Source organism: Morus notabilis, unplaced genomic scaffold (genome assembly GCF_000414095.1).
Source record: "Morus notabilis unplaced genomic scaffold, ASM41409v2 Scaffold888, whole genome shotgun sequence".
NCBI lineage: Eukaryota > Viridiplantae > Streptophyta > Magnoliopsida > Rosales > Moraceae > Morus > Morus notabilis.
The window spans coordinates 579061-593004 of NW_010367841.1; the positions used below are offsets into that span (position 1 = coordinate 579061).

General features: G+C 33.2%; 2 protein-coding genes across 6 annotated transcripts in view; both read right to left on the minus strand.

The window, feature by feature from the left end:
- LOC21403552 (sugar transporter ERD6-like 5) overlaps positions 1–5279 on the minus strand; it is a 7437-nt gene extending 2158 nt beyond the window's left edge. Inside the window, exons 1-19 of one of the 2 annotated variants that reach the window (XM_024175669.1) lie at positions 5215–5279; positions 4882–5074; positions 4686–4748; positions 4448–4537; positions 4281–4340; positions 4070–4135; positions 3904–3969; positions 3745–3820; positions 3583–3647; positions 3397–3489; positions 3219–3299; positions 3039–3123; positions 2890–2933; positions 2667–2729; positions 2513–2572; positions 2362–2415; positions 1935–1994; positions 1669–1783; positions 1394–1550 (exon numbers count right to left, since the gene is read on the minus strand). In XM_024175669.1, coding sequence (XP_024031437.1) covers positions 1420–1550; positions 1669–1783; positions 1935–1994; positions 2362–2415; positions 2513–2572; positions 2667–2729; positions 2890–2933; positions 3039–3123; positions 3219–3299; positions 3397–3489; positions 3583–3647; positions 3745–3820; positions 3904–3969; positions 4070–4135; positions 4281–4340; positions 4448–4537; positions 4686–4748; positions 4882–5055 — 1446 coding nt within the window. In that variant the 5' untranslated portion in view covers positions 5056–5074; positions 5215–5279 and the 3' untranslated portion in view covers positions 1394–1419. Of the gene's footprint in view, positions 1–1393; positions 1551–1668; positions 1784–1934; positions 1995–2361; positions 2416–2512; positions 2573–2666; positions 2756–2889; positions 2934–3038; positions 3124–3218; positions 3300–3396; positions 3490–3582; positions 3648–3744; positions 3821–3903; positions 3970–4069; positions 4136–4280; positions 4341–4447; positions 4538–4685; positions 4749–4881 lie in introns of those variants that run through there. The other variant, XR_002903589.1, reaches the window with a different exon arrangement.
- Positions 5280–9685: 4406 nt separating this feature from the next.
- On the minus strand, positions 9686–13444 carry LOC21403553 (sugar transporter ERD6-like 5). 4 transcript variants are annotated; one of them, XM_024175672.1, is made up of 18 exons: positions 13218–13444; positions 12885–12947; positions 12711–12800; positions 12560–12619; positions 12354–12419; positions 12206–12271; positions 12022–12097; positions 11882–11946; positions 11672–11764; positions 11499–11576; positions 11189–11273; positions 11056–11099; positions 10909–10971; positions 10762–10821; positions 10604–10657; positions 10408–10467; positions 10071–10185; positions 9686–9911 (listed from the first exon to the last, which is right to left on the minus strand). In XM_024175672.1, exons 1-18 carry the CDS (start codon positions 13365–13367, stop codon positions 9847–9849), a joined length of 1353 nt encoding a protein of 450 aa, XP_024031440.1. In that variant the 5' UTR covers positions 13368–13444; the 3' UTR covers positions 9686–9846. The 4 variants fall into 4 exon arrangements, with proteins under 4 accessions (XP_024031440.1, XP_024031438.1, XP_024031442.1 ...); XM_024175670.1 differs by having other exon boundaries at positions 9686–9971; XM_024175674.1 differs by having other exon boundaries at positions 9686–9971; positions 12206–12279; positions 13218–13293.
- Between the last annotated feature and the right edge of the window lie 500 nt (positions 13445–13944).

The following is a 13944-nucleotide window of genomic DNA, read 5'->3' on the forward strand; positions in this document are numbered from 1 at the left end:
CAAAGCTATAAGTTTAATAAAATCATATGATAGCTATAATAATAAAATATAATGCCAACAAATAACTTTGAGGTAAATGATAAATGGGGTGCATGATTTTAATTTACAAAATTTATTTATTATTGGCTTAAGGCTTAATTAAATCTCAGGTATTACATGAAAAGTGCGGAATAAAAGAGACGACGTGATCCATGGAACGACAATAGTTTGGAAACAACAATATCCGAAACACAATATTACGCGGAAACGACCGTATTAGTAAAACGGCAGTGTTTATAAGGGGGGGGGGGGGGGGGGGGGGAGAGGAAGGGGGGGGGAAGAAACGATAGCAATAGGAACGAACGAACTATGAAAACAACAGCACGGTGGAAATGACGATTCTGCCAAGACGACAACATTAGAACGACAATGACCTGAAAACGACAACGATATGAAAAACAGCTGCATAAGAGGTGCGGGAAGGATGCGATCTGTGCCGAAAAAAGAAAATTGGAAAACGATAATATTTAGACAAGGCATCACTATAAAAACGACATAACTTAGAAAAGAACTATAATAATTAGGAAAAATAGAGAATCTGAGAATGTTTCTAGGAAAAAAACAAAAAAACAAAAATACATGGACACGTTACGGTGAGAAGATCCTAGAATGCCAAGACTACAGAAACGACAATAACTGTGTAAACTACAGAGTACAGTGATAAACACAAAAAACGATAACAACCTATAAATCGGCAACGATCTACAAACACAACGCCACCATAAAAACAACGACAGTGAAAGCAACTGCTTTTAACGCACCAAAGACGAGAATGACCTAAAAACAACAGCACTACAACCATCTAGACTCTTGTAACAATAATGATTGGGACAACGACACCACCTTAAAAACCACATTTAAAAACGTCATCACATTGGAAACGACATAAACAAATAAAACCTTAATAATTAAAGAAAACGACAGTTATTATAGAACAAACAACAACGTTAGAATGTTAGGAGCATTAGAAACTAAAAAATAATAATAAATGAGGCAGATGTGAAAACGACAATATTTATGGAAAACGACAATAATTAGGGAAAACGACAATAAAAACGACAGCTATTAGGGAAAACGACAATAATTAGAAAAAACGACAGCTATTAGGAAAACCACCACAGGTCAACAACCACAACACCGTCCATCAGTCTTGGATCGAATGTATTTTTTATTATGATCAATCAGTATTCAGGCGTCCTGATGATAAAACTACACGCCTCCGGCTCCTAGTATTCTAGTTTGAAAACCTAGGAAGGTCAGAAAAACACCGTCTTTATTATTATTATTATTATTATTTTTGGGTTTCTTTGAGAATATTAAGCGTGTGGACTAACTTATGGCTTGACATTAGTACCATTTGAGCATGCCAAAGTTAGTTCATTAATCTTTTGCCGAAATGGGATTCAAGGATGCTTGTATTTCTTCCAGCGTTCTTCCCTTTGTCTCCGGTACCAACGTGGCGACAAACACGACAGTTAATCCGCATATGATCGAGAATGAGAAAAATGTTCCTGAAAAGAGAAAGGAACATATTGTAAAATATTGCAGGACATTAACAATATTTAGTCATGATTTAAGATGAGAGTTTGAAAGATGTAAAAAAAATAAAATAAAATTAAATCATAATACCTGCTGAGCTCCAATCCATTAAGAAGTTGAAAGAAAATGAGATAATCCAAGATCCTAACCAGCTAACTAATGTCACAAGGCTTCCAGCCGATCCCTTCATGTTTATGGGAAATATCTGAGAAACAGAAACGGTTTTCTTAATTCTCTCATCAGTGAAGTTTGAGTTTTCTTGTTGCAACTAAATTACGTGGTTTCAGTTCTATCTAATATTGAAGAATGTGTAATTAATAAATGTGTCATCATCTGATTGAGATAAACTAACCCACCTCTGACATTATAACCCAAGGAATTCCTCCCATGCCTAATGAGAATGATCCTGTATACACCTGGTTTCCAAAAAAGACTTCTCTCAATCACACACACACACATACACACACAGGATATGTAACTCGGTATGGACATCTATTATGTAATTAAATCAATTTTAAATTTTATCCACAGAATTATTCATGAATAACTGATAGATTAGCAACTCTACACTTGAAACGACATGTCTTTTTATCATAAACAATAAATAGCAAGGCGATTTTTTCAAGAAACAACAACAAAATTTCAAGAAATCATGATTTTCCAACGATTTTCTGTACTCAGTTTTGTTTTGATAGTAGTTTCTATAAAATCTTGCACTCTTTTTTTAAAGAAAATGGTAATAAAAAAAAGCTTAAAGAATTTGGGTGAATTTGCATTAGTTACCAGTACTCCAACAAGTGCTAAAATGGGAGTAGCTCCCTTCCACTGTTGAAGATCCTGCCAAATTCATAAACTTTTTCCTCTCAGAAAAAGGAAAGTACTAAAAACATTTAAGAAATTTAAAAAGGAAACAATTTCCCCCAGGAAAAAAAACCTGCAAGATGAATGATAATCCCACAAGAAAGCACCCCAAGAATGTTCCAGCAGAAGAAACCTGAAGGCATTAGCAGGCTTAATTAGCAAAGCATTTTTCATTCATAACCATCACAAATCACAATCTCACACAACTTTTTCTCACTTGTTCTTACCAGAAGGAGCGGTCTTCGTCCAGATTTGTCCATCAAAACAACCCCTAATGCTGTCATTGGAACCTGTGGAAGACCATTTTTATTTTATTCTTTTTTATAAGTATGTCATTACAAGAAAAAGGTCTTTTAGCAACAATATTTGAGAGTGTGGAACTGTTTCTTGTTCCACGAGAAACAATCCGAAGCCAGAAATATTGGAATCACAAGAAAATTATGAAATTACCTGAACAACAACCATTGCTATAGTCCCAACACTACCAGAAAATCCTGTGTTAAACCATAGATATTTCTTTATACGCACTAATTAGCATGTTTAGTACAATCTGTTTCTTGGTAAATAGATAAAGAATGCAAAGGAGTCCTCGCACATACCGGCCGAAACAAATATAGCACTTGCATAAAATACAATGCCGTTAACTCCTCCAAATTGTTGCAACACCATCAAGCCAACTCCAACCTAGCTACCACAAAAGTCTAACTTACTAAAAAGAGGTCAACAACAAGAAAGTAAACATGTAAAGTTATTATTTTCAAGTCACAAAAAAAGCTCACTAAAAGTGAACGAGCATATCTCCACTGGAATAGTTCAATAGTGCTAGCTTCGGATAGCCGTCGAAGGGTCTTTGTGTAATCCTTTTCATAATTAGAAACAAGTATAAGTTAGTGTACCTTTCAACATTCCTTGAAAGAATAAACTTGCATATCTGTCTGTATTAAGTTGAGAACTTACTCTAATTTCAGCAACTTCATGAGAAATATTGACATTCTCTCCTCTAAGGCGCTGTAAAGCAGCTTCACACTCTTTTTCTTGGCCGATCTTTGCCTACAAAATTATCTGTCTTTTCAAAAGATTCATGAATTTTTTTACTTTTGCATATGATATACAAGTTAGAGAAGAACTTTAGGTGTGACTCACTAGCCATCTGGGAGATTCTGGAATGAAAAATAAACCTAGAAGTTGTATTATGCATGGAATTGTTCCTGAACGTGGAAAATATAAACCAATTAAATTAATATATATATAGATATATGATCTACAACTAAGTAAGAAAGAAATAACAAAGACAAAATAAGATACCAAGAATAGCCAAAATGCGCCAGTTCACAAAAGCCCCAATGAGATATGTCAATGACACCCCACAGCATATCATCAACTGTAAAATCAGAACTAATCATCAGCTATATAAGGGGGGAAAAACTTTAAAATTAGATTCCAAATTGATGCTTTTATTTTTACCTGATGAACTGCTGTAAATGCCCCTCGAATATTCTTCGGTGTTATTTCTGCTATATAAATAGGTACCTATTTGGAAATTGAACGCACATATATAATGTTTTTATTTGGCATACAGAACACAATCAGATGTGCAATTTGAGCATTGTAACTTTAATACAAAATTTACCACATAAGAAAGAAGCCCCATCCCACATCCAACTAAAAGTCTTCCAAGGTCAAGCCACCAAGCAACCTTTCAACAAGAAATAAACTATTAAATTTACAAAATGTTATTCGTTGGTCAAGTTTATTATACATTGCTACGACTTCTAATATATATACGTGTGAAAGAAAAATATTTGAACAGGGGATAGCAAGTTATGGGACACAAAATTAACCTTAGAGAAAGCTATGCAAAGCCATCCCACAATGCAGAATATCTCAGAGATGCCCATTGTCTGCTCAAAAACACAAACAAGAATTAAGAAACTTTGAACATATGATATATAATTGTATATCTTTAATCAATATTGTTGGAAATTGGAATGAATGGAAAAAAACTTACACCTCTTCGACCGATGTAATCGGATATTTTGCCACTCACTATTGCGCCTATCATTGCCCCAATTGTTAATATTGAACCGAAAAGCGAGTACTGCATCAAAAAGATAAGTTTTGTACATGACAAACAAAACAGGTAAGCATTTTATGTGTTCTGCTTCTGTGTGTTTTATTAAAATAAAAAAAAAAGAGTGCTAAGTTGGCCAAAATTTTTCGTGTTGATCAGACTAATAGTTACTAACCTGTGCCACAACAAGGCCCAGTTCTTCCACTATTCCAGACTGAGCTGGTGAGGAATATCCCACCTGAAAAGCAATTATGAGCCGTCAGGTCAAACGAGAAGTCAGTTAATCAAACGGCTAGGAATATCTGATCCATATCTCAAAAGCACATCAAACCCATATCTGATACAAACACAAAGTAGTAATTATTCCTTACAGCAGAACCGAAAACATAGGATCCAGACACAGCAACGAAGGTGCTAAGCACAACCATAGAAGTTGTGGGAGAGAAAGATCCATTCTCGTCACTTCCACCACAACTCTCTTCAACAAGCAGCAGAGGATTTGACAATTGTCCTTCTTCTTCTATGCTTTCTTTGACTTTACCCATGTTCTGAAACTCTTTGGAACTACAAACGAATGAAAAAAGACCGAGAAAAAACTAAGCAGAGAGGTTTTTGTTTGAGCTTTTTGAGTTTAACGAATAATAATTTGAAAGATCAGCAAAAAAAATATATGTAGTTTGAAAATTTTGCAATAGGTAACGTACTCTGTCAACAGGACAGTATCCACCGTTGAAATTGTTCTTGAGATATATATAAATAAGAACGAAAAAATAGGGGAGAGAGCAGCTGCGGCATTATTTGTCTTGTTATTTATGACAGTATATTTCATTAATTTAAGTTTTAATATAATAAAAATAATTTAAAAATAATTCTATTTAATTTTTTTATTATAATAAAAAAATTTTACATAAAATTAAATCTTAACTTCAAATTAGTAAATTAAACAACTTTACGTTTCGTTCTGTGTTAAGGTCTGACTCGTCGGTTTCTAACACTCATGTTTGGTAGAGGTGAAAAGTGAGAGAAAAAAAAAAGTGAAGGAATCTTTGAAGAAAAAATAGAATTCCAAGTTGTTAAGTAAGAGAGAAAATTGAATGGATAAAAAGATACGTGGGTCCCGTAATTTTTTATCTCCATAAGAGATTTTTAGATGGAATACTTGTTGCGTCATGTTTAAATAATTAAAGATTCGTTTGTTTTATATGTTTAAATGTATAGTTTTAATTATGTTATAATTTTTTTCTCTTATAAAAAATTTAAATTTTAAATGTCAGAATTAAGACACTAATTTAAACGTATGAACTAAATAGACTAAAAATTATATTTTTGTCATTATTTTAAAACTAAAATAATATCAAATAATTAATGAGACGGTAACTTAATTAAATACTCATTTTCTTTCCTCCTATCATAACAAATAAGATAAAAGGAAAAATAACTTTTTTTCTTTTATTCACATTTTCTTTCCTTTGTAAATTTTTTGTCCCTCTCTTTTTCTTTTCCTCCTAGTATAAGAATTGAAAAAAAAAATCTTTGAAAAATTTATTATTCTTTTTTTTTTTACATTTATTATTTAATATGTGAAATCTATTAACATAATATATTATTATTTAAATAAAAAATAAGATAATAAATCTCAACATATCAAATAATAAATATAGACAGTAATAAATGATAAAAAGAGTAACTTAAAATTTTTTAAAATTTTATGGATTCATCCCTGACAAACTTTATAAAATGCATTAAAAAGTTTTTGTCTCCCTTCTACCAATACATTAAGGCGCCTTTCTACCTAGGACTTCGTATTAGTGGTGTATTTTTTTTACTTTATATCTAATTAAAATTATATTAAAAAATATGTAGAACTTTACCGTGTAAATCTGACAAATTTATCCATAGTCGGTTAACTTTTTGTATATCCTATTAGAAAAATCTCCTAAATTAAAATAAAGTAATGGAATTTGTGAATATCTTCATTGTTCGAGGCTAGTGAGCCAAGAAGGCTGAGAGGGCTCTTTACAAGAACACTATAAATTTTAAGTTTGGATTAACTTATACAAGAAGGGACAAACATTTGTAGAAATTGTCACTGTCATCACATTTTATTTACAATTTCAAATACTCTTATAATACCAGTCGCGATACCGACTAGTATCTAGCCGCGATACGAGTATTTGGTCGAAATACCTATTAGTAACAACCAATTTTGGCGGCAATCTGACCATCATAGTGGCCGGAATACTTCAAATTCGTAGAAAAACACAAAAATCCTTCCACCATCGACTGGTATCCACATGGATACTAACCGATATCTTGTCCGGTATTCACTAGAAAAGCTATGTTTTAAGAGATAGTGCAGCGTCGCAGGAGTATCAAAAAAACACAAAAATCACCGGATCACAACGAATACACAAAAAAGTACAAAAAAAGAACTTTACAAAAAGGAGGATCTCCTCAACTCGTGTGAACATATTACAACCACATGCGATGCGGGGGATCTTCATCCACAAAGAAGATGAAGACGACGGGCAGGGTTAATGTGACGATTGGAGAAGAGAGGGGAGAAAGAAATAAAGGGAATATAAGAGGAAAGAGAGAGAAGAGGGCTGTTGGAGAAAGAGAGGAGGAAAGAGAAAGGACGAGGAGGTAAGAGGAGAGAGAAGAGGGCAACCGGAGAAAGAGAAAAGGAAGAGGAAAAAAAAAAAAAAAAAACCTTACCCTAATCAGATTGAGGGTATTTTAGGCCCCGTTCATTTCGCTCATTCGAGTTTAGAATTCGAGTTTTGTTACAGTAAAAAATTTTTAGAAACAGTCACATTTAACTTTTTTGCTACAGTAAAAAATTCTCACACAATATCACATCTCAACTCGAATTAGCGAACCGAACGGGCCCATCTTCTTAATCAAATCTTTGTTCTGCCACATGAAAAGTTAAATGTTCAAGTCTCGTTTATTAAGTTTTTAATTTAAATTAAAATGTGATTTTATGTAAAAAATTTTAATTATAATAAATAAAATTAAATGATGTGAGTTTTTATAAAAAAAAATTTAACTGTAATAAAATTAAATTAAAAACTCTCAATCCACAGTCCGTAAATATCTCTGACTGAGAAGGTTGGTGAGGCGCTTGGCTTCCCAATGGATCAAATTTGAGTGGTCCATCAGAGACTTTTTTTTGTCGCCAATCCATAAAATATCCGCCTAACCTACCTTGTTTGTTGTAACTGTACTTAAAAAAACAATACAAAAATTAGTTTCAAAAAAAAAAAAAAAAGAGTAAAGAGTGAGCGTTGGTTCCCTTGTTACTTTGTGTTATATTTTTCTTAAACGACGACAAAATTTCGGAACACAAAATTATGTAAGTTAATTGACATTCCCACACAGAATATCATAGACAGCATGTAGCATGATTCAAGGAAGTAGACTTCAGATAACGACATGTCGTTTGTCTGATTAAATGGTAGCGACATGTCGTTTATCTGTTTATCTGACTAAATGAAAAGCTTTTTGACGAAAAACAACGTTATATAAATGACAATAGCTTTTTAAAAAACAGAAATCAGAAAGTACTGGTCTTTTAAACAGAATCAGCAAATTATATAAATGACAGAAATCTATAATGCTGAATAAAACGATCCTTTTTCTATTCGGAACAAATGGAAACTTTTAGATGACAGAATACATGTCCTTTTTCAACGTAAACGACAGCAATTTCAAAAGAAAAAGGAACGTTTCGTTCTCTATTATGGAAACGTTAAGGGAAAAATGACGACTCATTTTCTTCTTAAGCCAAAGGGAACTTCTACTAATTACTTAGTTTGGTCCACAAACAACCAAAATCCCATGGCTCTGGCTCTTGAAGAAAGGATTTCTTAGCAGTCTTTTTCCATGTTCTCTCTCTCTAAATTGAAGACAAAAAAAAAAGGAAATTCTTGCAGAATATATAAAGAGGGACTACTAGATAGAAAATACTTTACGTTTGGTTCATAGATTAAAATTATTTTTGATTTACGTGTATTTTTTGTGAGAGAAAATACTGTAACGAACCACGAACCATGATTCAAATCAGGGAACGAATTTAGATACCAAACATTGCATAATATTCTTTGAGGAGCTAAATGAACTAGCGTTAGCATGTTCCAAGATATATATGATTTGTAAATATTGTATCTCTCCATATTTGATATTTGCAAGTTCAACGGATATATATGATTTGCTCATTGTATTGCCATATTTAACTGATATCATTCTCATATCGGACTATGGTATCTAGTTATATTTTTAATGAGATCAAAATATGCTACGAAAATACGACAGATATATCCCATCTGCATTGCCATATCTGATATTGTAATTAGGACGTTCCCAAATACGACACATCCTTTACGTGACTTTGGAGCATGTGCCATATTACAATTTATTGGTATAAATATATTAAAGGAACAAAGGGGGGCCCTTTTGGCTTTTGACTAAAAGAACCTTTTCTCCCAACAACCCAAATTAACTTTATCTTGTCGTTTTGAAAGACACATATCAATGGTGTATAGTTGCATAGTATTTCTAAGCACTGTATAGCTGCTGATTATGTTGTGATACGAAACATGGCACTAGTCCGTTTAGTTTGTTGACTCAAATTTTTAATTTAATTGAAATATGATTTTATATACTGTAATAAAAAAATTATATGTAACTATTTATGAGAATTTTTTACTGTAGTAAAACTCGAATCGATAAAATGAACGAGACCAAGAATTAATTTGTAATACTGTGCCTATATCACGTCTATTAAATAGCGATAATGATCATGGACCATAGAGGGTTAATTGTGGCATTAATATATCTATACCATAGAAACTAATATTGACATTATATTATGGACGACAAAAGGATTAATTGCGAGACTATACCTGGATTAGAAACGGTTAATTGAGACATATTGTATCTGGATTTAGAGCACAACGGTTAATCGTAACACTCTATATGGGCCTAGACCACTAAAATTTTGCAGTTTGAAATTTTGAATTGTTTTTTCTAGAGCGTTGGATTTATTTGTCAAGCCTTTCGCATTTATTTGTTAAAGTTGAAGTTGGTGACTGATTTTAGGCTTTCAACCCCACTAAAATTTAAAAATCACACCATACAAGTATGTATTTACATTGACGTCACACACGTATATTTAAGGACAAAATATAACTGGATAACGTAAGATAAACTATTTGAATAATGGGGAAAAAAGAAAAGAAAAAGAAACTCTGTTTTCCTCTATTTTGTCTGCTTATCACACTGTGGATAAAACCATTTATAGAGAAGCAGAAACAACTTTCCATGTTTATGAATCACCGAAGAAAATGTGCAATTGATGCTTGTATTTCTTCTAAAGTTTTCCCTTTGGTCTCAGGCACTAACTTGAAAACAAAAAGAAGAGTTGAGCCACAAATGACAGAGAAGACAAAAAATGTGCCTGCAATAGTGTATACAACTTATCATACATGAATATATGAAAGACCGAGAAAAAACCCAAAAAAAAAAAAAAACTTGGTGGGTATTTTTGTTTGCATACCTGAGGAGCTCCATAGCATCATAAAATTGAAACTGTATGTAACTATCCAAGAACATGACTTGCTTGCCAAAGTCACAAGGCTTCCAGCTGAACCCTTAACGTTTATAGGGAATATCTGAAAGATAATAAAGATAATAATAATAATAATAATAATAATAATAATAATAATAAAGATAATAATAATAAAGATAATAATAGTAAAGATGATAATAGTAAAGATGATAATAGTAAAGATGATGATGATGATAATAATAATAATAATAATAATTGGGATATCATTTATATGCTAATAAGCTTAAAAAAGGTTATTAACATGTGAATAAAAAATAGTTTTTACCTCTGACACTATAACCCAGGGTAATCCTGCCACGCCCATTACAAATGACACGCTATACCCCTGAATTAAAAAAAAGAAGAGCTGATCTTTGAGACTTTTAAGGATCTTAAACCATTCAAATTAAGTTAAAACATTTGGAACTGACCATTTTTTTTAAAAGTAATGTTATGAATGCATATGTCGTATTTGTCCATACCAGAAGTGCAATATAAACCATTATGGAAGTGAGCTGCTGCAAGTAGTTCAGGTCCTGTGAATAACAAGCTTAAGCATTATAGTATGATCATTTGTATATGAAGCCTGTCCCTTAAACAAAATAATAGAGAGGTATTAAGAGTTGGTATGTGGAAACACCAGAAATAGGAATGACAAGCCAAGAAGAAAGCAACTCAAGCACATTCCGGCCGCAGAAATCTGCAAACATTGGTGAACATGACGAATCAATTCTTTGGACATCATTTGCACACAACATTAGAACTTAAAAGCGGAAAAAATTCTTACCATTAAAAGGGGCCGTCTTCCCAATTTATCGGTCACAAGCACACTCAATGCAACGGCAGGAATCTGCAATTCACATGTACATTTGAGATATGTGCTTTACAGAATCCTCAACTGACATGCTAGGCAGGAATTGAGAAACTCATGTACCTGGATAATGGCCATTAATATAGTCCCAACACTACTTGACACTCCTGTAAGAGATGAGAGATTCAAGTCTATGATGTATAACTTCTGTTGTATTTAAATTAGTGTGAAGGGATATTATAAGTATTCTAGTTACCAGCCTTTGTAAATATAGAGCTGGAGTAGTAAACAACTGCAGCATTCCCTGCAAGTTGTTGCAGCGCCATCAGCCCAACTCCAACCTAAACCAATTAATTTGTGTGCAAAAGAAGGTTAAGACACCTCCAGAGACAAGCTATACAGCTAGGAAAGTAGTGCGAGTGCAAGGTCTGGGCCATTGATTCTTGTGAGCCCTGCTGGGTCCCACAACAATGAGTGTCTTAGATATTGCACTCGTGCTACTCGTCAGTGCATTTAGCATTCCTCTTTTACTATTCATAGTTTCTTTTGTGGTTAAGGCAGCTCACAGTGAGTGCATGAGCATATCTCTTTTGGAACAGATCCAGAACTCTCTCTGAGTGCTGCTGAAAGGTTTCTGTGTAATCCTGCCACAAAAAATTTGGGGCAGCCATTTTAGTCTATTTTTGTATTGTGTGCGTGTGAAACTGCTGTACTGAGAACATGGAAGGTGAAGAAATACTATGATTTCAGTTGCTTCTCCGGAGACATCAACATTCTTCCCCCTTAGACTCTGCAGTGCAGCTTTAAGCTCTTTGTGCTTACCGATTTTCGCCTGCAAATAATTGGTACAATTATTCTTACAGTTCTAATTGGAAGTTGACTCTTTACATCAATATGCATGCTATTATAAAGTTTCTTCCTTTTCAATATTAAATCTTATTGGACTCACCAGCCATCTAGGAGACTCAGGAATGAAGAATAATCCTAATATATGTAACATTGATGGAACGGCACCTAAATAGAAAAAGTTAGTACAAAATTGTGATTCACTAATTACAGATTACAAGTAAACTTAAATAAATGATTTACCAATTACAGCCAAGGTGCGCCAGTTAACAACATTCCCAATGAAGTACATCAACGATATTCCGCAACAAATCATCAACTACCACTCAGAAAAAAAATTAAAAAAAAACCATTACATGAATATGAATAACAGTATGAGGAAAAGGATTTGGGTCTTAATTTCACTCTCATTAAGTCCAACTCTTACCTGATAGGCAGAAGTAAATCTTCCCCTGATGTTCTTTGGAGTTATTTCAGCAATGTATATAGGCACCTGAGTAGCTAACAATAATTTGATTATAATACATGCTTGTTCAAAACAAGTCAATAGATTGTCAAAATCTCAGAGAAATTACCACGTAGCAAATAAGCGCGTATCCGAGCCCAAGCAAGAGCCTTCCAAAGTCCAGCCACCAAGCAGTCTATGACGAGCAAGGGAAGACAATTAAAAAAAAAAAAAAAACCTTGTTGATTCTGAAAAATATCAATATCAGTCAACTTGTTACTCTAGAAACAGATGAGGTGTGTCACAATAATCAGTTTTGGGAGAAGGAAGAGAAACCTTTCCGAGTGCTATTGCGGTCCACCCTGCGGTACTCAACACTTCGGATAACCACATAGTCTGCAACACGAGTTGCAAATAACAGACAAATCAGCAAGTTGATACACACATTCAAAATTGAAACTAAGGATGGTACAAACAAGAAACTTACTGCTCTCCGGCCTATGAGATCCGCCATTTTCCCGTTCCCTAGCGCACCAATCATTCCTCCAACTGTCACTATCGAACCGAAAACCGAATACTGCACAACAGGAAAAGAGGCTCAATCAAACGAAAGGGATCGAAAATGTTTGAGATGGTGAAATACTTGAATACATATGCATACATCTGCAACAGAGAGGTCCAGGTCTTTCATGATTCCAGCTTGAGCAGGTGAGGAATATCCAATCTGCGAGGCAATAATTTACACCTTCACTGTTCCTTTAACTTGTGACTCAAGAAAAAGGGTATGTTTTCTCACTTAATTGCCCCTCTGTAGTAAAATTCTATAATCCAAGATACCCAATTGTTCATAAGTCAAAATCAATCTTTTCATTCGTTAAGATTATTGGCTAAAAGCCTTAATTCGATAATACCAAGGAAATGGATAACAATAATAATGATATATACAAAAAAAAAAGAAGAAAAGATCACAAACAGAGAATGAGATGGTGCTTACAACGCAACCAATGCAGAGAGAACCGCAGAGAGCAACCAAAGTGCTGAGAACAACAACTGGGGTTGCTGAGGAGCCATTTTTTTGAGTTTCATCATTTTCTTTTAGATTTTCCTCATCAATCATAGGCCTTTTCAGCAGTTCTTCTTCCATGTCTCTCTCTCTCTGAAACTCGTCCTTTTAGTTTATTCCTAGAAAATCAAAAAAATGCAGTTGAGAAAGAGAAGGAAATTTTTAGCCCACAGTTGAATGATGGTGGCATTGTACCTTTGAAACATTTAACTGACTTTTACTTGTCCTTTTGCCGTATTTTTTATTATTTTTTTTAATCAATTCATAATCTGCTGATAAGATCGAACTTCAGCTTCGTTCAGAGTCTCGTTTATTGTACTGGTTTAAATTTTTAATTTTAATTTTATTATAATTAAAAATTTTAATAAAAAATTATATTTATTTTTTTTGTTATAGTAAAAAATTTTCATATAAAATTATATCTCAATTTAAATTTAAAACTCAAATTAATAAACTGAGACATTCATGTAGTTTAATCTAAAAAAAAGTTCAACATATCAATTTGCATATAAATAAATTTCATTGTCGTTTAATCTTAAAGACCCCTTCAAACTTTTCACACTGTGGCATACTCTTTTTGGGTGTCATGGTACTTGCTTGCTCTCCACTTATGTTCATGAATAATATATTGTCTGAAAGCTCTTAATAATTGCTTTTT